General features: G+C 50.1%; 1 protein-coding gene across 1 annotated transcript in view; it reads right to left on the minus strand.

Annotated features, from left to right (window-relative positions):
• Positions 1–15,621, minus strand: part of LCAT (lecithin-cholesterol acyltransferase) — a 171,127-nt gene extending 155,506 nt beyond the window's left edge. The window contains exon 1 of the mRNA XM_073659884.1: positions 15,292–15,621. Within this exon, the coding sequence (XP_073515985.1) occupies positions 15,292–15,466 (175 nt within the window). The 5' untranslated portion in view covers positions 15,467–15,621. The remainder of the gene's footprint in view (positions 1–15,291) is intronic.
• Between the last annotated feature and the right edge of the window lie 8,350 nt (positions 15,622–23,971).

Consider the following 23,971-nt stretch of genomic DNA (forward strand, 5'->3'; position numbering starts at 1 on the left):
CTCCTGCAACCCACTGCAGGGCGACTGTCACCTCTGAAACACCCACGACAGTACCCCCCCTCTGCGAGTGGCCTCCAGACACTCAGGACCGGGTTTCTCAGGAAAAGAGGTGTGAAATGAGCGAACCAATCTGGGAGCGTTCACCTCTGACTCTGAAACCCACATCCTCTCCTCTGGACCATAGCCTTTCCAGTGCACCAAGTATTGTAGAGAACGACGTTGGAGACGAGAATCTACAATCCTTGAAATCTGGAACTCCAGATTACCATCAACCATTACTGGAGGTGGTGGTAGAAGTGAGGCCTCAAGAGGTTCCACATACTTTTTGAGTAAGGACCTGTGGAACACATTTTGGACCTTAAGAGCCTGAGGAAGTTCAAGATGAAATGCTGCTGGGTTAATGACGGTGGTTATTTTATAGGGACCAATAAACCTAGGTCCCAGCTTCCAAGAAGGAACTTTCAATCTTATATTCCTGGTAGACAACCACACAAAGTCATTCACTTTGTGTCAGCCATACGTTTATACCTGTCTCCCATGTTCTATAAATTAAACAGAACACCCTGCCACACCGAGGATAGTGACAAAGCAAACCGTTCCATCTCAGGAACTCCTGAAGCTTCTCCCCCAATGAAGGTACCAAATTGTGGGTGATAACCGTATGCATCGAAGAACGATGACCTGCCAGTGGATTCTTGACGATGATTATTGATGGCAAATTCTGCCAGCGGTAAGTAGGATGCACAATCCTCCTGATTTTTGGAGACGAAACACCTGAGGTATGTCAACAAGTTCTGATTGACACCCTAGGTCTGACCATTCGACTGAGGGTGGGAGGCTGCACCCCCAGTCGAGAACAGAATGCCTTCCAGAACTTGGAAACAAACTGGGTCCCCCGATCAGACGCCACATCGGAGGGAACCCCGTGAAGCTTCACAATCTCATTTATGAACACCTGAGCAAGAGTCTTGGCATTGGGAAGTGCAGGTAATGCGACGAAGTGAACCATTTTACTGAACCTATCTACTACGACCAAAACCACCGTTTTGCCTGCAGAAACCGGTAGGTCAGTAATAAAATCCATGGACAAGTGTGTCCATGGCCTACTAGGGATAGGTAGCGGAAGAAGAGTACCAGACAGACGGGTATGCGAAACCTTAGAACGCGCGCAAATACTACAGGCAGCTACATGTTCAATTTCATCCCGATGCAAACTCGGTCACCAAAAACGACGAGAGAGGAGGTCCACGGTTGCCTTATCACCTGGATGCCCAGCAAGCACAGAGTTATGATGTTCCTTGATTATTCTGCGGCGCAGATTAGATGGTACAAATAACCTTCCTGGAGGGCAGGAGGCAGGGGTGTCTCCCTGGGTCTCCAGCACCATACCCTCCAGTTCAGGATAAAGAGCCGAAATGACTACCCCTTTTTGTAATATCGGGGAAGGGTTCTCATGGTCACCACCACCAGGGAAGCTCCGGGACAAAGCATCAGCCTTGACATTTTTGACCCCTGGATGAAAAGTGACATCAAAATTGAACCTAGTAAAAAACAGGGACCAACTGGCTTGCCTAGGGTTGAGACGTTTAGCTGACTGGAGATATGACAGGTTCTTATGGTCAGTAATAACAGTAATAGGATGGACAGCCCCTTCCAACCAATGTCGCCATTCCTTGAACGCCAATTTGATTGCCAAAAGTTTCCTATTATCATAATTTCTCTCAGCCGAAGACAATTTTTTAGAAAAGAAGGCGCATGGACGCCATTTACCAGGGGACGAACTCTGAGACAACACAGCCCCAACCCGGACATTCGAAGCATCGACCTCCACAATAAAGGGTTGAGAAACATCGGGTTGACTGAGTATAGGGGCAGTGGCAAAATGATTCTGTAAGGAAGAAAAAGCCTGGAGGGAGGCCTCCGACCATTTGAAAAAATCAGACCCCTTCCTAGTCATGTCAGTAAGGGGTTTCACTATAACAGATTATTTTTGGATGAATTTCCTGTAAAAATTAGTAAAGCCCAGAAAACGTTGTAGAGCCTTCAGGTTCTCGGAACGTTCCCAGTCAAGAACTGCATGGATATTCTCTGGATCCATCCGAAAACCTGAAGATGACAACAAGTATCCCAAAAACTGCACCTCCTGAACAGCGAAAACACATTTTTTTAGTTTGGCATAAAGTTTGTTGCCCCTTAATATCTGGAGCACCTGCTTAACATGCCCCTGATGAGTCTCAAAATCAGGTGAGTAAACCAAAATATCATCCAGATACAACACCACAAACCTCCCCACCAAATGATGGAAAATATCATTTATAAAATTGTGGAATACCGCAGGTGCATTGGTCAAACCAAAAGGCATAACCAGACTCTCGAAGTGTCCTTCCGGGGTATTGAACGCTGTCTTCCATTCATCCCCTTCTCTGATTCTAACCAGATTGTAGGCTCCCCTTAAATCCAACTTGGAGAATACCTTAGCTCCCAAAACCTGGCTGATCAGGAATCAGAGGAAGAGGGTATGGATCAACGAGTCACTGGCGCAAATGGAAATAGGTTTATCTAAAGTACAGCAACCAAGACCATGAGTTTTCACAAACTCAGCATCCACCATGCTGAATACAATTTGCATGCCTCCTTAAACACAAAAAACTTGTCCCTACCTCCTGAAAACCTGTCTGGGAGGGCAACCATGGGTTCAGGCTGGACAGGCCTACCTGCAGAGACCCCCACATTGGTGACCTGTAACTGCTGCTGAACCTCACAGAGGAGGTCATTCATCTTCAGAGACAGATGGCAGAACTGCTCTGTGAGCTCTGCAGCTGAACCCATACCAAGGGAGAAAGGGAAAAAAAAGGTCCACGCCCAAAAACACACAGAAAAAAAATAAAAACAAAATGTCAGGTTTTTTTTCCTTTTTAAAATGTGCTCGGCCGGCGATAACGTCACGAAAAGTGTGGGAAAGACTTAGTGCAACACAAAGGGAAGAGGGAAAGGGAGCCCAGATACTAGTCTGGTCTAGTGTCACCCTGTCTCAACTACCGTCCCTATATTAGCTCTTCACCAATCGCCGCAGGCGTGCCTCGCCCTGACTTACCCTGGCATATGGCTAAGGCTAGGGAAGAGAAGAGATGAGCACTAGTCGATCTCCACTAAACTCTATAGACAACAAGGGTAGACAAAAAGGGGGGTATTGCTTTGACTCCAGACAAATGCGCACACGTCCTCAGGCTCCAGAGAGGACAAAGTACTGCTCTTGCTAAAGCCTCACAAGTAGTAATAAATATCGCTGGCACCTCCCTCTCAGACACACTAGGTATTTATACACCTAGGCCAGGGAGCTAATTAGCCAGAGGGAGGTAACCGCTGGTTCCTAAAAACAGCCAGTCTCTAAGAAGATGTCTGTAATGCCAAACGTAGAGATCTCCTGCAACCAACTGTAGGGCGACTGTCTGTCACCTCTGACACTCCTGTGACAGATATGGGCTCCTAGAGGAGGAGTGGATCAGTGATGAAGGTTATGTCAGCCGGGATGTGATAAAGTGAAAATATCTATCCTCCTGTCTCCACAACCTACACGTAGGAGAGATTGTGTACTTTGTCAAGAGCGAGTGCCAGCATGGGTGGAACGCTGACACCCTGACCCGTCCTTATGAGTGGGGGGATGTCCCGGAGAGGGACGAGGAGGTCCTCCTAGAGAGACCTAGGCGGGAGGCCCAGCAGAGGTGGGCTAGAGAGGCCCCCAAAGGCTTTTTACCGACACTTAAAGATTGTGGCCCTCAGTGGAGGGAGCAAAGAAAATGAAGGGCCCTGAAGAAGAGGGGTGAGATAACCTCTAGTTGTTAAGTTTAGTAGAGATCTGCACCATTTTGTTCTTCTCTGGGACCATTCATAAATACATGATGGGGGCGGATCGCCCCATGTTTGCAAAGTTTACTGTTGAAAAATGGAAGGACTGTTATACTACTGTAGCACCCTGAGGATTCGGCTGCTACAGGGGTATTACACCTCAAGCCAGAGGTGTGGTATTCCACTCCCGGGTAAGGATGGAGTGTGGAACTGAGCTCAGTAGGCTGCATGCACTACATACATCCCATTTCCGGGGGACAGAACTACGGTACTCCCACCAGTATATGTGCAGGTACGACAGCGTCTGTCCCTGGCTGGAGTGGGAGGGGGGTGGAACATCCCAGTAGTGTAGGGGCAGATAGGGGGAGTAGTCTGGGTAAAGCTAGGAGCTCATTGGGTGCTAGTCACCTGGGCTCACACATAGAGGGAGTATATATGGTGGGCACCATCTTAGGACAGGGTCTTTTTAGCCTGAGAAGCAGAGCAGAGGAGCTCAGCCAGGAGGGCTGACAGGGAGCTGTGGCTCCGGCTGGGCCCAGCTCCAGAGCCAAGCCTGCAGAGGGAGAGAGGAGAAAGAAGGACCCAGAGAGAAAGACAAGAAGGGAACCCCAAGATCCCAGAATAAAGACAAAAGGGTGAAGGGTTGGCGGACAAGGGTACCGGATCCCAAGCTGGCAGAGGCCAAAACAAACCTTAGCCAGGAACCGGAGGTCGAGGGCAGGATCTGCCACGACCCTCACCAAATCCACCAGAATGGCACACCGAGCATAGGGTCAGGGAAGCCAGGGAAGGTTCAACCAACAAGAGACCCGAGGGAGCCGGACACAGGTGGATCCCTGGTGGGAACGGCCAGAGAGAGAGAGAGAGTCAGAAGGGAGCTCAGGACCACGCTCCGGAATCGCCTGGGGGTTAGCCGAGTCCAGGACCTGGTTGACGCACCACGGCTCGGGTGGTCACTCAAGGCCAGAGTGACCAAAAGAACACCAGTAAGTAAAAACCCTGAACTGCATCTCCTGACTCTGAGTCTTCTTTCTGCATCATCACAACCCCCATCATCCACACCTGCTGCCCTGAGGCCATACCCCTCCCGTTGGGGGTTATACCATCACTGCTGCACATATACCACCGGCCTCAGCGGACTGCTCTGCAGCGGCGGCGTCAAAGCCGCACTCAACGGGTGGCGTAGTCGACAATCAAGTTAACATCTACTGCCATAGACTGCCACTTAGTTTGACACCCTGGGCACGGACCGGGTCACCGCCACAAGGACTACTACCCCTATCCAGATCCGGCTCCGGGTATCCCTTGCACATGGCCCAGGGGGTGCATCAACTTTGGCGTAGTCGGCAGGATCACGTGCCCGCAACCATCGGGTACTGCGTGCCTGAAGAAAAGTTCGCATTTACCTCAAAAAGAAGTCTCCCGCCGGTTCCGGAGGGTCCCCGCCATCGGACGCCATCTCGGATCGGTTCCCGCCATTTGCCCGTCATCTGCAGTCTTTTTCCGCCATCTGCAGTGTTTCCCGCCACTGGGAAGCGGTTCCCGCCATCTGAGAAGATTTCCCGCCCTGGCAGAGCGGACGCCATTATGGGCGTGCCAGAGGGTGGCAAGAGGCCACCTCCCATCGTGGGCCAGGACCAAGAATGGCGCCAAAAACGAAGACCGCCCCCACCAGCAGAGACTGCAATGATTGAGATGTCCATCAGCGTGGGGGGTCTGCCCCTGGAACTGACAATCACCAAGTTGCCCGAGGACCGCCCTCAATGGGGGCGGAGACAGAACAAAAGAGAGAAGATGGGAGCAGCTTGGAGAAGTCTAGAGGAGCCGTACCCGGAGATGGAGGGAGAGGCAGGCAGCACCGACCCTGTGGTCAGGAGCCTGATGCAAGCAACCACCCCACAAGACCTGGTGGAGATCCTGGCACAGCTCCCCCGAGACCGGGAGCGTGCACAGACCGCGCTGGAGGGCCTCGCACGGAGGATGGCCCAAGTGCAGCGAGAAACGCTGATGGAGTGGAGCAGGGAGATGGCCCAGCAGGCTGGAACCCGCCAGCGGAGCACACCACCTGCAACGAGGAGCACGCCTGCCCCTGAAGAGGATGCAGAAGGGACGGAGGCCGGAGACGACGCCGCAGAGGGAGCTGAAGAGACGGAGGCAAGTAAAGGGGACGTCACTACCCCAAGCCCAGCCGCCGTAAGTCTACCCCCGCTCCCCGTCGCAGAGCCCAAAATCCCACCGATCGTGCCCGTTGCCGCACCGCTACCGCTCCAGACTAGGCCCCAAGCAGGAGCCGCGACCACGCCTCCTGTGACGTCACGCGCCTCAACCCTGAGCGCGGCCAAGCAGGAGACGCCACCGGCCTGGTCGCAAGGCCGAGTGCCCCCGGGCGCCGCCGTCTTCACGGTGCCCTTTACCTTCAGGGTACCCCAAGCCTGGTCGCAAGGCCTAGTGATCCCGGGCGCCGCTGCCACCACCGCGCCCTCAACTTCCACTGTGCCGCACCTGGGTGAAGACTTGTTTGCCCAGCACACTTGCCCGGATGGGCAGCCGTTTGTGTGGCCGCCGGAGTACCACCATCCCCGACTCCGGAAAGAAAGACCCCTGGATGAGCCCCTAATCCCGGTTCCGGCGCCCGTCAAGATGACCCCGCTCTCATTAGAGGAGGCGCAGTTTGAGTGGGACCCCGCAGGAGGAGACCTCATCGGGTTCACTCAAGAGACCCGGGCGGCTGCAGCGGAGCGTGCGGAGTGCTGCCGCCAGCAGTTGAAAGTCTTTGAGCGAGAACGGAGAGAGAGACGGGTCCGCGAGGAGCGGCTGCAAGTAAAGAGTGCAGAACAAAAGAGCCGGACCCGAAGGAACCCCCGTGCAGCCCACGGTCCCCGTGCCACCGGGACTGTAATCAAATTCCAACTGCAGCACGGTTGGGGCTTCATCAGAGATCATCACACCCCCGGCGACGTCTTCGTGACCAGAAGAGATGTCGAGTCCCACCTACCGGAGGGACACAGAGGTCGTGACCTTTACCTGGGTGATGAGGTCACCTTCACCCGGCACCAATGTGCCAAAGGACCCTATGCCCTTCATGTGCACCGACTGACAGAGAAAGAGCTGAGGTGTCAGGAGGAGCAAGAGGACCCGGACGGGTCTGAAGAATACAGGGAGGAAGCATTAGGAGGACGCCGCTACTAAAGTACGGTAAATGAAACTGTAAAATAGTTACCCGTGAAGGGTACAGGAACTGTTACCATTATAGTCCCCGTTGGGACCAGTGAACTGTTCCAGTGTGTCCCATATCTCCCCACAGGCTGAGGACTGTGAGCAGCCATCCCCTTTCCCCACTGGCCGAGGACTGAGAGCGGCCATATCCCCTTGTATATAGTTGCGCTTCCTAAAGTGCCCCCCTACCGGTTTTATAGGAAACTGTTTTTTCTACCAGAGACTGTGGCACTTACCTGGTCACAATTTGCACAAGTGGCCAGAGGTCAAAAATGTTTTATATGAAGAGTATTATGCTGCTGATATATATATAGTGTTTTATATGTTTATGATGTTTTTGCAAAAATTTTGTATGTTTTTGGATATTTTGCTCTTTTACAGCCCGAGGACGTGCTGTGATTTACCAGGGGGGAATGTAGCACCCTGAGGATTCGGCTGCTACAGGGGTATTACACCTCAAGCCAGAGGTGTGGTATTCCACTCCCGGGTAAGGATGGAGTGTGGAACTGAGCTCAGTAGGCTGCATGCACTACATACATCCCATTTCCGGGGGACAGAACTACGGTACTCCCACCAGTATATGTTCAGGTACGACAGCGTCTGTCCCTGGCTGGAGTGGGAGGGGGGTGGAACATCCCAGTAGTGTAGGGGCAGATAGGGGGAGTAGTCTGGGTAAAGCTAGGAGCTCATTGGGTGCTAGTCACCTGGGCTCACACATAGAGGGAGTATATATGGTGGGCACCATCTTAGGACAGGGTCTTTTTAGCCTGAGAAGCAGAGCAGAGGAGCTCAGCCAGGAGGGCTGACAGGGAGCTGTGGCTCCGGCTGGGCCCAGCTCCAGAGCCAAGCCTGCAGAGGGAGAGAGGAGAAAGAAGGACCCAGAGAGAAAGACAAGAAGGGAACCCCAAGATCCCAGAATAAAGACAAAAGGGTGAAGGGTTGGCGGACAAGGGTACCGGATCCCAAGCTGGCAGAGGCCAAAACAAACCTTAGCCAGGAACCGGAGGTCGTGGGCAGGATCTGCCACGACCCTCACCAAATCCACCAGAATGGCACACCGAGCATAGGGTCAGGGAAGCCAGGGAAGGTTCAACCAACAAGAGACCCGAGGGAGCCGGACACAGGTGGATCCCTGGTGGGAACGGCCAGAGAGAGAGAGAGAGTCAGAAGGGAGCTCAGGACCACGCTCCGGAATCGCCTGGGGGTTAGCCGAGTCCAGGACCTGGTGGACGCAGCACGGCTCGGGTGGTCACTCAAGGCCAGAGTGACCAAAAGAACACCAGTAAGTAAAAACCCTGAACTGCATCTCCTGACTCTGAGTCTTCTTTCTGCATCATCACAACCCCCATCATCCACACCTGCTGCCCTGAGGCCATACCCCTCCCGTTGGGGGTTATACCATCACTGCTGCACATATACCACCAGCCTCAGCGGACTGCTCTGCAGCGGCGGCGTCAAAGCCGCACTCAACGGGTGGCGTAGTCGACAATCAAGTTAACATCTACTGCCATAGACTGCCACTTAGTTTGACACCCTGGTCACGGACCGGGTCACCGCCACAAGGACTACTACCCCTATCCAGATCCGGCTCCGGGTATCCCTTGCACATGGCCCAGGGGGTGCGTCACTACCTTCAAGGCCGGGAAGGCCTAAAGCAGCAAGAGTTAAATATTTTATAGCTGCTTCCTTTTTGTTTTTGTTTTGTTGCACCTTTTTCTGCTGGAATTTGAAGCACTGAAGCCAGCCTTTAGGATTAATATCCTCTACCACTAAGATGGTGCGTATTTCAGGACTCTGCCCTTGAGCAAATAGAGGGCTGTTGCTGAATATTATGTTAATAAAATGGACATGGACACTGTGTTTCTGGGGTCCACCAAGAAGGACCGGTGCTACTGAGAAGTTTTGAATGTTACAAATATGAACTGTTCTGATTGCTGTTCCAGGGCATTTAACCAAGAAGAACCGGTTTCCCACCAAGAAGAAGACGTCAAGACCAGTCTTCCATTTAATGTTTTAGTAATATGTTATAATGTTATAAATGTTGACACTTGCATTGGTTGTCTAATATGGTCGAGGACAACCATAATAAAAGTGCGGGGGAATGTTGTAGTGATAGATGTGATACTCTGCATCTGATACTAGACAGGATTAAAAGCATGTTCCCAAAGTTAGAACACTTTGGGGCTACAGTTTGGCCTAGGTAGAGTTAACTGTGACAGCCAGACCAGTAGAGGGAAGGGGAACTCAGTGCTAGTGTCAAGTACAGGAAGTGAGCACAGTCAGCAGTGTGCAGTACTGCAGAAGGTTAGAAGGCTCTGCAAGGGCTGCTAGGGTAGATGTGAGTCTAGTATCCTGGACAGTGGATCGCTAGAGAATCCCTCCACAAGAGTCCCTTTAGCCGATCTGGATCTTCGAAAAAGTCGCCGGGGGCCTGGGTGCACATTCAGTCTGCAAGGCTGCAGAAGAAGTCAGGACTCAAGCTCTAGGAGGCAGAGTGAATTGAGATCCAGATATACTGTAATTGGTGTGGAAGAGTCTCTAGGGCTAGAGAAGAAAGCAACAGAGATGCTTCACCTAGATTCGGAACAAGGGCAGAAGTTGTATCCGGTACAACCCGTTGGGCCTTATACTTTATATCTGCCTGTAAATACTGTAAAAACTGCCAGTTACCAAGCAAAGTTCTGGTTGTTTTTATGAACTCTGTGTCCTCTGAATTGATTGCTGCCCTGGTTTCAGAAGAGGAATTCCTGTAGTCAGAAGAGGCCGGCTGGCCAGAAGTAAGTGGGAAACACCACATACACAGCAGCACACCAGAGCGAGGACACACTTTGTAGGGTGCCAAAGCGAGTCTGGGCTAAAGCTCGTCCACGACTACCTCGTTTGGGCACCTTACATAAAGATGCCCTACATCACTCGTAGACAATATTTCTTGATGTTGAAGAATGAAGCTTTCCAGTTCATTCATAAGCTGCTTGGTGTCCCGGGTATAGGACGGGAGTCCATAGACCTAGCTCCTGATCTAGACAGTGATTGGCCTTGTCAGTCAGGTTAGCTATACATTAGACAATTGGTCTTCCTGGGATGGAATATTTCATTTTTTACACACCTTTGGGAGCATATAGAGGGACACTATCTTAGGGCACTTAACTGGTAAATAGTGTCTTTAATTTTTGACTATTTCTCCATTTTCAAAACCTTCCTGGATAATTTTCAAATATTCTGCTAAGACTTGTTCAGTGGGATCTCCCCAGAGAGGTTTAGAGCGATCCTCATCCAGTAGTTGTTGTAACATCCCTGGCGGCGTGCTGGCATGGCTTACCACCTCCCACCATGCAAGACCGCCATCTTACCTATCAGTCCAGGCTGCACACTTTGCTCCAGTACCTGCTGTGTGCATGTCTCTTGTTTGATTGCTTAGGGCGTCAGCGCGGTTACTGCCTGTTTCTTATAGTTATTGTGTGCACAGTCCTAATGCGTCCCCAGCCTATTGCTGTGAGTCACTGGATACTTAAAGCCCCTCCACCCAGTAGGAGGTGCCTGAGCAACACTTTCTTTCAGTGTGTTCTGTGCAACTGAGTTGCCAGGTCCTGTCCTGTATCTTGTCTGTTTCCGCCACCCTGGGGGCTGTATACTCAGGCCTGTTACCTGTATCTGTGACTTCTATCTGTTCCGCCACCCTGGGGGCTGTATACCCAGGCCCGTTACCTGTATCTGTGACTTCTAGTCTGTTTCCGCCACCCTGGGGGCTGAGTTCCCAGGCTCGTTCCTGTATCTTATTCCTGGTTCAGTTCCTAGCCCGTTACTTGTTTGTCTCTATGTCCGTATCTTCCCTTTTCCTGCAGTGTCTGAACCTGCACCTAACTCCAACTCGTTGTCTCTGTACTTCTGTTTGTGAGTTTAATGTCCACTCGCTACTTCATTGTAAGTACCTTGTGTGTATTTGCTCTGCTCTGCTTGTCTACCGCACTTGCGGGTTTTGCTCTGCTCTGCTGGTCTACCGCACATGCGGGTTTTGCTCTCCTCTGCTGGTCTACCGCACTTGCGGGTTTTGCTCTGCTCTACTTGTCTACCGCACCTGCGGGTTTTGCTCTGCTCTGCTTGTCTACCGCACCTGCGAGTTTTGCTCTGCTCTGCTTGTCTACCGCACCTGTGGGTTTTGCGCTGCTCTGCTTGTCTACCGCACCTGCGGGTTTTGCTCTGCTCTGCTGGTCTACCGCACCTGTGAGTTTTGCTCTGCTCTGCTTGTCTACCGCACCTGCGGGTTTTGCTCTGCTCTGCTTGCCTACCGCACCTGCGAGTTTTGCTCTGCTCTGCTTGTCTACTGCACCTGTGGGTTTTGCGCTGCTCTGCTTGTCTACCGCACCTGCGGGTTTTGCTCTGCTCTGCTTGTCTACTGCACCTGCGGGTTTTGCGCTGCTCTGCTTGTCTACTGCACCTGTGGGTTTTGCTCTGCTCTGCTTGTCTACCGCACCTGCGGGTTTTGCTCTGCTCTGCTTGTCTACCGCACCTGCGGCACTGTTCCTGTATCCCAGTCTGTACTGGTCCCTATCCTGCCTGCGTTCCTACCTGCCAGTACTCACCTGTCTGCATACCAGCCGTGCCTGTCAGTACCCACCTGTCTGTATGCCAGCCTAACCTGCCTGTTCCTGCATTCCCCGGTGTGGGTCAACAGCTGTCACCGGGGTCTGACCTGGAATCACACCTGGTCCCTCTGCTCGGTTCCTCCCTGGTTCACGGAGTCGACTGAGCCGCCGTGTGACCTTGGTTGGACCGAGTTGATACTTAGTTACGCCCCTCCAGGCACTCCTCGGTTCATGGTCTAGTGGGATCACTAACCACGCTCACGCCAGTCAGTCCAGGCGTATGTGTAACAGTTGTCTTTTGGCCTCTCTCACGTACTGATCTTTAGGCCAATTCACCATTTTTCCCCATTTATCTGACTGTTTACAGGCGACGTCATCCCATTCTCGTAATGAATTGATTGCAATCTCTTCATCTTCCTGCATATTGAGATGTCCTACATGCTCAGGAACGTTTAGGATATCTCAACACTATTATGAATGATTGTAGGGTGAACGATCATTAGAGCGATGTCTCCATACACATTTCATTTCATATTGACCATTAGAATCTGTCGCCCTGGCCATACATGTTCACTGGCCGAAGGATGAGTGATCTGTCCGGCAAAGTTCTTTTTGGAAAGGATCATATAGATTATCGGCTGTTGGACGTAAATGTTGATTATTGTTAGATTATGATTGTTATTGTTGGGTTGACCTCTTGTTATGGTTGAAATCACCTACTTAGATCAACTTTAGACTGATGTGTATGGCCACTAGATTTTTCCATGATATTTGATGAGGACATGTTGGTTAGCGGGAAAACATGCTCGATAAAGGGTGTCATGCCAGGCGGCTGGAGAACCGATGATCTGTGCTAAGATCTCCCATTTTCAGCTGTTTCACAGGAAGGGGTTTGTATCGTGTAGAGCGGATCTCATTATCCAGAAAGACTGATACCATGCATGATGTACTAAGCTGGTCTTACACCCTAGAGGCCATCTTAAATGCTTATCATTACCTTACATTAAAAATCACATTTATGGTGTGCTGTAACAAGGACCCGAATTCATGTACCAGCTTGAATGGGCACACAATGTCTGAAAACTTACCAAGAAAATTCTTTGGGAGAGAAATTGTGAACCTTCAACTTGTAACATTGGAAACATGGAGGAGAAAGGGCGGCACATCCGCCTTCTTTAAAATCGATGTTCTTTATGGAATATTCATCGTAAAATACATGATAAAAATCCTTGACAATTCACGGAGGCGTTTGTGGCGTTACTCGGGTATCCTGAGAAGGTCTATATAACCAGCACAAGCCATGGAGTGGATGACCCCATAGTACAATGCTGATCACCCTGTGGACCATCGTAGATCACCTCCATCAGCGATCACCACCATATCAGCCAATGTCTCTGCCGATCCTCACCTCTGGGGTCAATGGACTCTGGATGCCATAGGAAACAAGACGCTACACTGCGTCATCCACAAAGCCTTTATCTCTTCCTGGACACGTTGTGTTCTTAATAAATGTTGAGGTCTAAGGGGTAACGTTTCTCAATGTGACACACCAGCTCTGGCATGCCAAGGTAAGGAGGCTTATTCGCAGTGCAATGCTCCTCTGGGAAATTTAATATGCAAATTTCCTCTTCAGAGAAAAAGAGGACTTGAACTCTATAGTGCCACCTATTGGAAGAGGCAATCCTACAAGTCATAATCAACCCTTTAACGAGTCGTGCAATATGACTTAGGATAATAGCCAAATCAGAATCTCAATTTGCAGACACGGTGTTTCGGGCTGTTGGCCCTCGTCAGTGCAAAGTATGAGATCTGATTTGGCTAGATGGGAGGCTCTGGACTGAGATCTAAGGGGTAACGTTTTTCCATGTGGAGAGGGACATGCCGGCTCTGGCACGCCAAGGTAAGGAGGCTTAGTGCAAAGTATGAGAACTGATTTGGCTAGGTGTAAGTCTCTTACCTAGCCAAATCAGTTCTCATACTTTGCACTGACGAGGGCCAACAGCCCGAAACACCGTGTCTGCAAAATGAGATTCTGATTTGGCTTTTATCCTAAGTCATATTGTACAACTTGTTAAAGGGTTGACTGTGACTTGTAGGATTGCTGCTTCCAATAGGTGGCGCTATAGAGCGTAAGTTCTCTTTTTCTCTAAAGAGGCAATTTGCATTATAAATGTTGAGAAAATCACTGATTATTTTTTTAAGTTTCTGATTTACAGCCACAAATTCATTGCTGCAAATCTTCCATCCAGTGCAATTCACACATGATGAGTGCGGCAATCCATGAGATGCTTCATCTCTTAATTACAGAGGAACAGCCTCTTTAATCAAGATTCCACCTTATGAAACATGATTAATGTTAAAGAGGTGAGACTCCAGGCAGTATGTTATCACCATTGAAAAATATCCTGCTATTATATGGCTAACTTCCCAAAGCCTCCACTTGTGGTAGCAGCAGATTAGGTGTTTGCTTCCCACGTTGCCCCGTCTCATGCTGCACATAACACATCTGCATCTCTGGCTGCTATGGGCATAAAAGGGGACAAACTTATGGTGTGACCCCCATGCTCCCCTGACCTCTACCCCATTGAGAACCTCTGGAGCATCATCAAAAGGAGTGTCTATGATGGCGGGAGGCAGTTCACATCTAAGCAACAGCTCTGGGAGGGTATTCTGTCCTCATGCAAAACAATTGAAGCAGAAACCATCCAAAACCTGACAAATTCAATGGACGAGAGAGTTCAGAAGCTCCTTTCGAACAAGGGGTCCTATGAGCAAATGTAACATCACCTAGAATAAAGCTTTGAGGTGAAAACTGTTTGATTTCAGTGTGTAATAACCGGCTAATGCTTATAATTTCACAAATGACCATTTTTTTGTTCTTTATTAAAATGAAAAGGTTGAAATCTCTGCTGTGCAGAATAATGTGGAACATGCATTTTGAGGGCATTTTGAGTTTATTTTTTTATAAATATCCTGTTATCATAGGAAGTTTATACAAAAACCTTTCAATTGTACTCGAATAGTTATTAGACTGGAAAATTACAATGACTGCAATTCATAGAGGGAATGTGGGAAAATCTGAGAAAATATTATTTGCATAATAATTTGGAACACAGTGTAGACCTTCTCAGGATACCCGAGTAACGCCAGAAACGCCTCCATGAATTGTCAAGGATTTTATCATGAATATTCCATAAAGAAGATGGATTTTCAGGAGACAGATGAGCCGCTTCTCCTGCTTTTCTTGTACCTGAATTTATGATCTATTGATCCTAAAACAGGACAGATAAGGAACAAAGAGGCACGCGGACTGTCTCCATACAAGCCCAAGCTGCAGAGATGGCAGAGGAACATGTTAATCCAATTCATGTGCCAACAACCCACACCCGTACAGTCACTCCTCTAATAAGTACATGCGGCCCATCAGGCAACTGCATTTTATGTTAAAAACCCCCCAAAACGTAACACTGGTATGAACCTAGTCCACCTCAATACAGGGAGATAGGGCTAGATAGGTTAAAAGTCTTCCTGTCAGCTTGTTAACCTGTCCAGAGCAATGCCCACCAGCCACGCACACACTGGCACGCCGCACATAGGACTGCGTCTGGCCTCAGCCATTCCTCTTTTCCATGGATGCATCTCTTACCTAACACCACAGGTGAACTGTCGTTGCTTGGTGCTGCTTTTGGAGTAATGCTGGGGGGAAACAGGACATCGAAAAGCCAAAATGCCTCAGCGAGGTGCAGCTGAAGTGTGAATAGCAGCAGAAAGATCTTCCATAGGGGAGGCCATGGCGCAATGTCTGTCTTGACTGCGGTCATTCTCAAATACAGGATACAACCGGGGCAGAGGACATGCACCGGACAACACACCAGGCAGAAGGAGACCAGTCAAAGCGATGGACATTTCATGGATTCACGGTTAATGATTAGCTGGATTCTCTACTCTGTCCTGCAACTTGATCCTCTTAGTCCCGGAAGTGTCCTCCATCTCCAGCTTCTTCACGCGACTGCAGACAGCTATGTGGACTAAAGAAAGTGACAAAGTGAAAGAAATCTCCACAAACTGATCAATGATCCTCACAGTTACCAACTCATGTCTTACCAAAAATCTCTGCACAGTGGTCCATGACCAGCCAGACAGCAAACCCCCATAGCAGTCAGAGACACAGACATCACCCTCCTGGGCTCTAGTGCCGGGCTCAGCGTCCAGCTACTCTGGTGGCCAACGTGCTCGGCTCCCATGACTCTGAGAATCCACCTGCCCGGCTGTGCCATAACTGAGTACTTAACCATGTATTCTAGAGGTGGAAAAGCCCAACTTCTCTGCTGGACAATCTAGTGGAAATATCTTGGCAAGTACATCATTTATCTATGTGTCCATGGGACGTAGTTCAAGCAGACAGGTGCTCTCTATGTGCTAATGGATGCCTCAAAATTGTCAGCCATTATTTCATACACGGAAAGGCAACTATCTTCTCCTCTACTAGTGATGAGCGAGCAGTAAAATGCTCGGGTGCTCGATGCTCGGGTTGAGCACATTGGAATACTCGGGTGGTCGACCCGAGCAACGAGCCCAATGTAAGTCTATGGGAAATGCTCGGGTGCTCAATGCTCGGGTCGAGCACATTGGAATACTCGGGTGGTCGACCCGAGCAACGAGCCCAATGTAAGTCTATGGGAAACTCCACCATTTTTCAGGCGGCTCCCCCCGGTCTGCAAAAGGTCAAAAATTGCCCAAAATTAATGGGAACAGTGCTGAAATGACATAGGAACAGCATGGGGAAGAACCCTGGAAGCATCTTTGACTCCCAGATCACTGCTGTCAACAATGTTGTCAGAGTATTACGCCACTTTTACGGCCTCACAATAAAACATATAAAAACAAAACCAAAATGGATTTTCCTGGAAAATCTGTTAAGGAACATCCTTTCCAGGGTAATGACTTGTACATAAGGCAAAATAAATAACCAAAATCAAAAATACTTGCAGTATTGGCGTCTCTGCCCCCTGACAGGCAGAGACGCCGTCCCTCTTACCGCCGTGCTCCTGGCCCGGCGTCTTCCGGCTCTTCTGCTGCTGCCGGCATGCGCAGCTTCCTGGGCACTGTGCTTATGGCGCGCGCGCTCCTTCCCTCTTAGAGGGGCCGCGCGCTGTCCTAAGGAGTCCCATATAAAAGGCACCTCCTCCAAAATGGAGGTGCCCATGCAAGGTTGTAGCTTTGCGTCCTAAACTCTGCTTCAGCCCTCAGGTCACTCTGCTAGCCTGACTACCAGTCCAGTCCGCCAGCCTGACTACCAGTTCAGTCCGCCAACCTGACTACCAGTCCAGTCTGCCAGCCTGACTACCAGTCCAGTCCGCCAGCCTGACTACCAGTCCTGTCCGCCAGCCTGACTACCTGTCTCCGCCAGCCAAGTGTACTCTCCAGCCCGAGGGTCTGCCTACGATGCAAACCCGCCAGTCTGCCTATGGGCCTGGCTTGCCTGCCTACCAGGAGAACGTACCAGTTACCTGCCTTGCCTATCTGTCAGCCTACCTGGAGGCTCCTGCCAGTTACCTGCCGTGCCTATCTGTCAGCCTACCTGGAGGCTCCTGCCAGTTACCTGCCGTGCCTATCTGTCAGCCTACCTGGAGGCTCCTGCCAGTTACCTGCGTTGCCTATCTGTCAGCCTACCTGGAGGCTCCTGCCAGTTACCTGCCATGCCTGTCAGCCTACCTGGAGGCTCCTGCCAGTTACCTGCCGTGCCTATCTGTCAGCCTACCCGGAGGCTTCTGCCAGTTACCTGCCATGCCTACCCGGAGGCTTCTGCCAGTTACTCATGGGAGTCACCTGCTCTCATACAAGGACAGGCCCAGAGTAGCACCTGGTCCCTCTGCTCGGTCCTTTCCTGGTCACAGAGTTGATTGACCCGCCGTGCGACCTTGGTCAGTCCGAGTTGATACCTAGTTACGCCCCTCTGGTCCCTCTTTGCACCGCAGCACAGAGGTTCCACCCCCCCGGATCCATAACAATACTCCTCCACACCTTGGGCTATGTTCACACGTAGCGTTTTTGATGAGTTTTTGCACTTTTGCATTGCTTTCAATCGTGACAAATGCATTCATCGGGAAATGTCATTTTAACATTTTACAACCTTATTTGGCCATGTGGTGTGTGACAGATCATTAGACTCATCCTGCTTCATTTATGATGAAGGAACTCTGAAAGTCACAAAGCCTATTTTTATAGGGCCATCAGGCGGCCCTTACTATTATTAAAGGGCCAGCAGTTGACCCTCACTATTGTTAGAGAGCCATCAGTCGGCTATGCTTTGTCGTTCCCATTATTAACGAGTGGGTCTCCTATACTGTTATTGCCTATGCAGTGACTGTAAGGGCTGCCAAAAATTTGGAGGCACTCCAATGCCCCTTGCAAGAGACGTAGAGTTCGGAGAGCCTCCTAAAAACAATGTTCCCATTATTAGGAAGTGGGTCTCCCATAGTATTTGCCTATGCAGTGAATGCAAAACCAGCCAAAAATTTAGAGCAACTCCAATGCCCCTTGCAAGAGATGTAGAAGTCGGAGAGCCTCCTAAAAACAATGTTCCCATTATCAGGAAGTGGGTCTCCCATAGTGTTTACCTATGCAGTGAAGCAATGACTGCCAAAAATTTGGAGGAACTCCAATGCCCCTTGCAAAAGACGTAGCGGTCAGAGAGCCTCCTAAAAACAATTTTCCCATTATTAGGAAGTGGGTCTCCCATGGAGTTTACCTATGCAGTGAATGCAAAAGCAGCCATAAATTTGTAGGAACTCCAATGCCCCTTGCAAGACACGTAGGGAGGAGATGATATGGTACATATGGTGGTGAATGATATGGTGATGGAGGATGAGGAGAATGAGGAGGACAAGAGCAAATAGACAAAATCAGGAAGCGTATACCCATGTGTGGGTGTGAAGAGGTGCATGGGAATACACCTCCCAAGAAAAGACATTGGATTGGAGTTTATTTTACGCTGCTATCATTCGGTGGTGTTGAGAAGTCTGGCCCAATCCAGCCCTTGTTCATTTTTATAAGAGTCAGCTTGTCAGCATTGTCAGTTGACAGGCAGATGCGCTTATCAGTTATAATTCCACCAGTGGCACTAAAAACCCGCTCTGATAAAACGCTGGCGGCAGGGCAGGCCAGGACCTCCAAGGCATAGAGAGCCAGTTCATGCCACGTGTCCAGCTTGGATACCCAATAATTATAAGGCACAGAGGAATCACGGAGGACGTTGGTACGGTCAGAAAGGTACTCCCTCAGCATCTTCCCAAACTTTGCACTTCTTGTGAGAGTACCCCGCGCCTCAGGGCCTGTGCGATGGGAGGGTCTGAGAAAACTGTCCCAGAACTTTGACAGTGTTCCCCTGCCTCTGCTGGATTGGAGTTATGTCTCTCTTGCCTGTAGTCCTTGGTTGTCCAACGAACTGTGACCTCTGCCGCCAGTGTTGGGAATTTTTTTAATAATGCCGCAACAAGGGCCTTCTAGTACTGTCCCATTTTAGACCTGTCCACCTCGGGAATAAGAGATATAAAGTTCTCCTTGTAGCATGGGTCTAGAAGTGTCACTAACCAGTAATGACTGTCACCCAAAATTTGGAGAACGCGAGGGTCACGGGAAAGGCAGCGTAACATAAACTCAGCCATGCGTGCCAGACTGCTAACAGGCAATACTTTCGTGTCCTCACCAAGAGGATGACTGACCATGCTCTCCTCCTCCCCCCTGTTCTCAGGCTATCCACGCTGAACAGACATTATGACAGTTGTGCATGTAGTACTGTGTATAGTGCATGAAACTAGCTCTTCCTCCTCTTCCTCATTGTCACCCAATCCACGTTGGGATGAGATGATTCTGGGCTGTGTGTAATCACCCTGTATAGTTCCTTCCATCTCATCGTGTTCCGCCTGCAATGGATCCTCTTTGATTGTGAGTACAGAGTGTTTCAGAAGACAGAGAAGCGGGATGGTGTCATCGCCGCACAACATCTTGGTGGAGTCCTCAAAGTTTTGAAGGATGGTACATATGTCTGACATCCATGTCCACTCCTGAGGTCTTATGTGTGGAGTCTGAACTGAATAATGATGGCCTTGTTGATGCTGGTAGTCAACAACTCCCCTCTTCTGCTCACAAATCCTTCCCAACATCTGCAATGTAGAGTTCCAACGCGTGGGGACATCACACACCAGGCGGTGAGTCAGAAGCTGCAAACACTGCTGAAACACAGCAAGGGCGGCGGAAGCTGTAGGTGACTTTCTAAAATTGGCACACAGGCGGCGTACTTTGACAAGCAGATCCAGGTAGGTTTTGAGAAACTGCTGAACCACGAGGTTAAGTACATGGGCCAGGCCTCAGAGCCGCCACCAGGTTCTGGCCATTGTCACACACGACCATGCCTGGCTGTAGGTTCAGCGGTGATAGCCACAGATCTGCCTGCTCTTTCAGAGCTGTCCACAACTCTTCAGCATTGTGCGGTTTGTCACCTAAGCATATTAGCTTCAGCACAGCCTGTTGCCGCTTGGCCGAATCAGTGCTGCAGTGCTTCCAGCTTGCGACTGATGTGGTCATTTCGGAGATGGATGCTGAAGAGGAGGACGTGCAGGGCCCACAATCCTCAGCGTCGGGAGGACGTGTTCCATCCCAAGGTCCAACTGGGTCCCGGCTTCCACTATGTTAACCCTGTGTGCCGTCAGCAAGTTGTACCGTCCCTTCCCACAAGCACTTGTCCACGTGTCCATGGTTAGGTGGACTTTCTCAGTAACTGCGTTGTTGAGGTCACGACTAATGTTGTGGGACACGTGCTCGTCTATTGCGGGGATGGCACACCGGGAGAAATAGTGGTGTCCTTAGGACTGAGTATTGAGGGACGGCAACTGCCATCAGGTTGCGGAAAGCTTCTGTCTCCACGAGCGTAAAAGGCAACATTTCAAGTGCAAGCAGTCGCAAAATGTGTGAATGTAGTAGTGTGGCCTGTGTGGCGTTGGCTGCGTATTTGCGCTTGAGTTCCAAGAACTGGGGTAGGGACAACTGAATGCTGCACTGAGACAAGGACGTGGACGTGCTTGCTGGTGGTGCTAGTTGAGAGTGTGCATCAACAGGTGCAGGGCAGGAGGCATCTTCTCATGCGCCATGGACTGAGGATTGGCTTGCACGCACAACAGCAGAAGAAGCAGTGGTGCCACCCGCAGACACTGTTCCTGGACGCTGGGGTTCAGCCCACTTAGTCGGGTGCTTTGCTGCCATGTGCCTGATCATGCTGGTGGTGGTCAGGCTAGTAGTTTTGCTACCTCTGCTGATGCTGGCCTGGCAGGTGGTGCAAATGGCCTTTTTGGGGTAATCGGCAGAGTCTTTAAAAAACAACCAGACTCGGGAAGACCTAACAGTTGTACTGGCAACTTCTGTCGTGTTGATGTTACGGGGAACGGTTGCCTGCCTTCTGTCTGTGGCCACCACACTGCTTCTTCCAGCCTGTTGGGGTGCTCTGCCTCCCTCCCCCTGTGTTACTATATCATCCACCACTTCGTCTTCCACTTCTGCACACTGGTCCGCCTCCTGACTTTCTGGCAATTGTGTCTCATCATCAGGCACATCTTGTGATAGTTTCCCACCATTGCCTTTGTGTGACCGTGGCTGCTTAAATATTTAGGCATCGCTACACACGATCTCCTCTTGCCCCGCTTCAAGTGGGCCGGGCGAGAGGCCCGAATCTATAAATGGAAAAGTGAACAGCTCTTCGTAGTATCCAAGTGTGGGATCAGTTGTCTCCGGGCACTCGGCATGGTGGGAGGAAAGAGGATCAGGGAGAGGAATATGCGGTACAGACTCACGGCTACTGAGACTTGACCGTGTGGAAGACAAGGTGGTGGCAAAGTGACTGGAAGCATTATCCGCTATCCAACCAATAACCTTTTCACACTGCTGTGTTCAATAGTGGTGTTCTGCGGTCCCCAATGAATTGGGACAGGAAGGTCAGGCGAGAAGATGTGGGTGTTTGTTGTGGCACAATTTCAGCTTGCCCACGGCCTCAGCACGGTCATGTACCATCATCACCATCACGTCCAGTTCCCCGTCCCCTGCCATGCGCCTTGCCCATTTTAAATTGAGGACAATATTTTCCACGTTCACTACAAATGGCTGGATTTCAACCGCAGTGATATGTGATACGTGTGATTGAAAACCACAGTTTTAAATAGCTGGCCTGTAGGTAACTATTTTTAACAGCGCCGACCTCGTGTCAATAAGTTCACTAACACACTGCAACAAGATTTCAATGGAGGCCAGAAATGGCAGTATTTTCAGCGCAATTATATGTGATCCATGTGACAGACAAACCACAGTTTTAAATAGCTGGATTTTTAGCGCTGTAATATGGAAAGGACCTGGTTGTATTCCGCAATGCCAACAAGCAAATGGCGCAGAAAAACGGTGTTCTCTGGATTGCTTTTTAAGCAAATAATCAGGATTAAGATCCAAAAAAATTATTCCTGGCTCCTGATACCTGGGGCTATGTCTAGACTATTTAACAGCAGCAGCCGACAGAACTGGAATGGAGCCTCTTGTCCTATGTGTACTGCAGTCTGCTATATACCCTGCCGAGCACTGATATCGATGCAGCTGGATTTGTCCTCAGAAGGACTGATGGTTCAGATGGATATTATATATATATGTTGTGGAACACCTACACTAACTAGAAACAAGCGAATCTCTCCCTAGCTCAGCAGCAGCTCTCCCTACACTGTCTGATTCCGGAGTGACTGTGACGAGCATGGCGGTGCCAGGTCTGATATAGACCTGATGACGCTGTGCGGCCAGCCAATCACTAATGCCACAACCAACATGGCTACAGCATTACAGTGTGTGGTAGACAATCCCTGCCTGTTCACTGGCTCTGTAAAGAGGGCCAAACATGCAGGGAGGGGACCCGAGCTTCCGCCGAGCAACCCGGAAATACTCGCCGAGTGCCAAGCTTGTCGAGCGCCGTGATGCTCAGGAGAGCACCGAGCAGTAGCGAGCAGTGAGATGCTCGGGTGAGCGCCAAGCAGTAGCGAGCAGTGAGATGCTCGGATGAGCGTCGAGCAATAGCAAGCAGTGGGATGCTCGGGTGAGCGCTGAGCAGTAGCGAGCAGTGTGATGCTCTGGCGAGCACCGAGCAGCAGCGAGCAGTGAGATGCTCTGGCGAGTACCGAGCAGTAGCAAGCAGTGAAATACTCGGCGAGCACCAAGCAGTAGCGAGCAGTGAGATGCTCTGGCGAGTACCGAGCAGTAGCGAGCAGTGAGATGCTCGGGCGAGAACCGAACAGTAGCGAGCAGTGAGATGCTCGGGCGAGAACCGAGCAGTAGCGAGCAGTGAAATACTCGGGCGAGCGTTGAGCAGTAGCGAGCAGTGAGATACTCGGGCGAGCGCTGAGCAGTAGCGAGCATGCTCGCTCATCACTATTCTCTACCCATTGCAGCAACAGGAACCCCAAGGTCTGTCGAGGCTTCTAAAACCAGTGCATTGTCCACTTTGTAATTTGCCCACATCAATTTCTTTCTGATAAGTGAAAAATGTCCATATTTTTGCTTTACTTTCTGCTGATGCTTTCTCCTGGGCTGCAGCTCGGAGGGAATGGGACGATCCTGTGATGTTCTCGCTCTCACCTTTTCTATCAACCTATTAGGTCAGGTTCAGGCAGCTGCTGATGCACTCCTTTGTCTAAAACAGAGGACTGAATGTGTGGTCTAATTTGCCATCCAGTTTGGGATTCTGGCCTCTGAACTTGTCCGAGATGATGAGGCTTTAACACCAGTTGTTTTTGTTGTTTTTATAAGAGATAGACTTTGCAGGAAGGGTCCTGATATCCTCCATAGGTTTCACTTACGTTTTAAAGAAACATCCAGGGAAAGAAAACAATATCTTCATGTTCTTAATTCCAGGAATTCTCAAATGAACGATCCCAAGCCAAAGTACAAGCAAGGACTGCAGTCCTGAGGTCAAAATTGAAGGGTAACCCTAGGACTAAAATTATCTTCTAGAAATAATAAACTTGTCTTGTTCTGTCAGCTTCCAGAATTTTGGGGTCAGCCTTATGTGGACTCTGGTGGCACAAAATGTGTTTCCTTAAGGAGATCACTGGAGCTCATTCTACACATGGTTCATCAATTCTGTATGTCCATTTCAAATTCCATACCAAGAGAGTGATACTCTAAGTGGGAGCATTCCCGTCTGAGGACACTTCCTTTTCAGGTTTACCCCTCACAGCTGCTCTTAGAACTATCATGGTAAAAGGGGTTGTCCAGCCTTAGCCTACAAATCTGCAGTCTCTCTA

This window comes from Phyllobates terribilis, unplaced genomic scaffold, assembly GCF_046119375.1.
Source record: "Phyllobates terribilis strain yellow unplaced genomic scaffold, ASM4611937v1 Scaffold_14__1_contigs__length_39327217, whole genome shotgun sequence".
NCBI lineage: Eukaryota > Metazoa > Chordata > Amphibia > Anura > Dendrobatidae > Phyllobates > Phyllobates terribilis.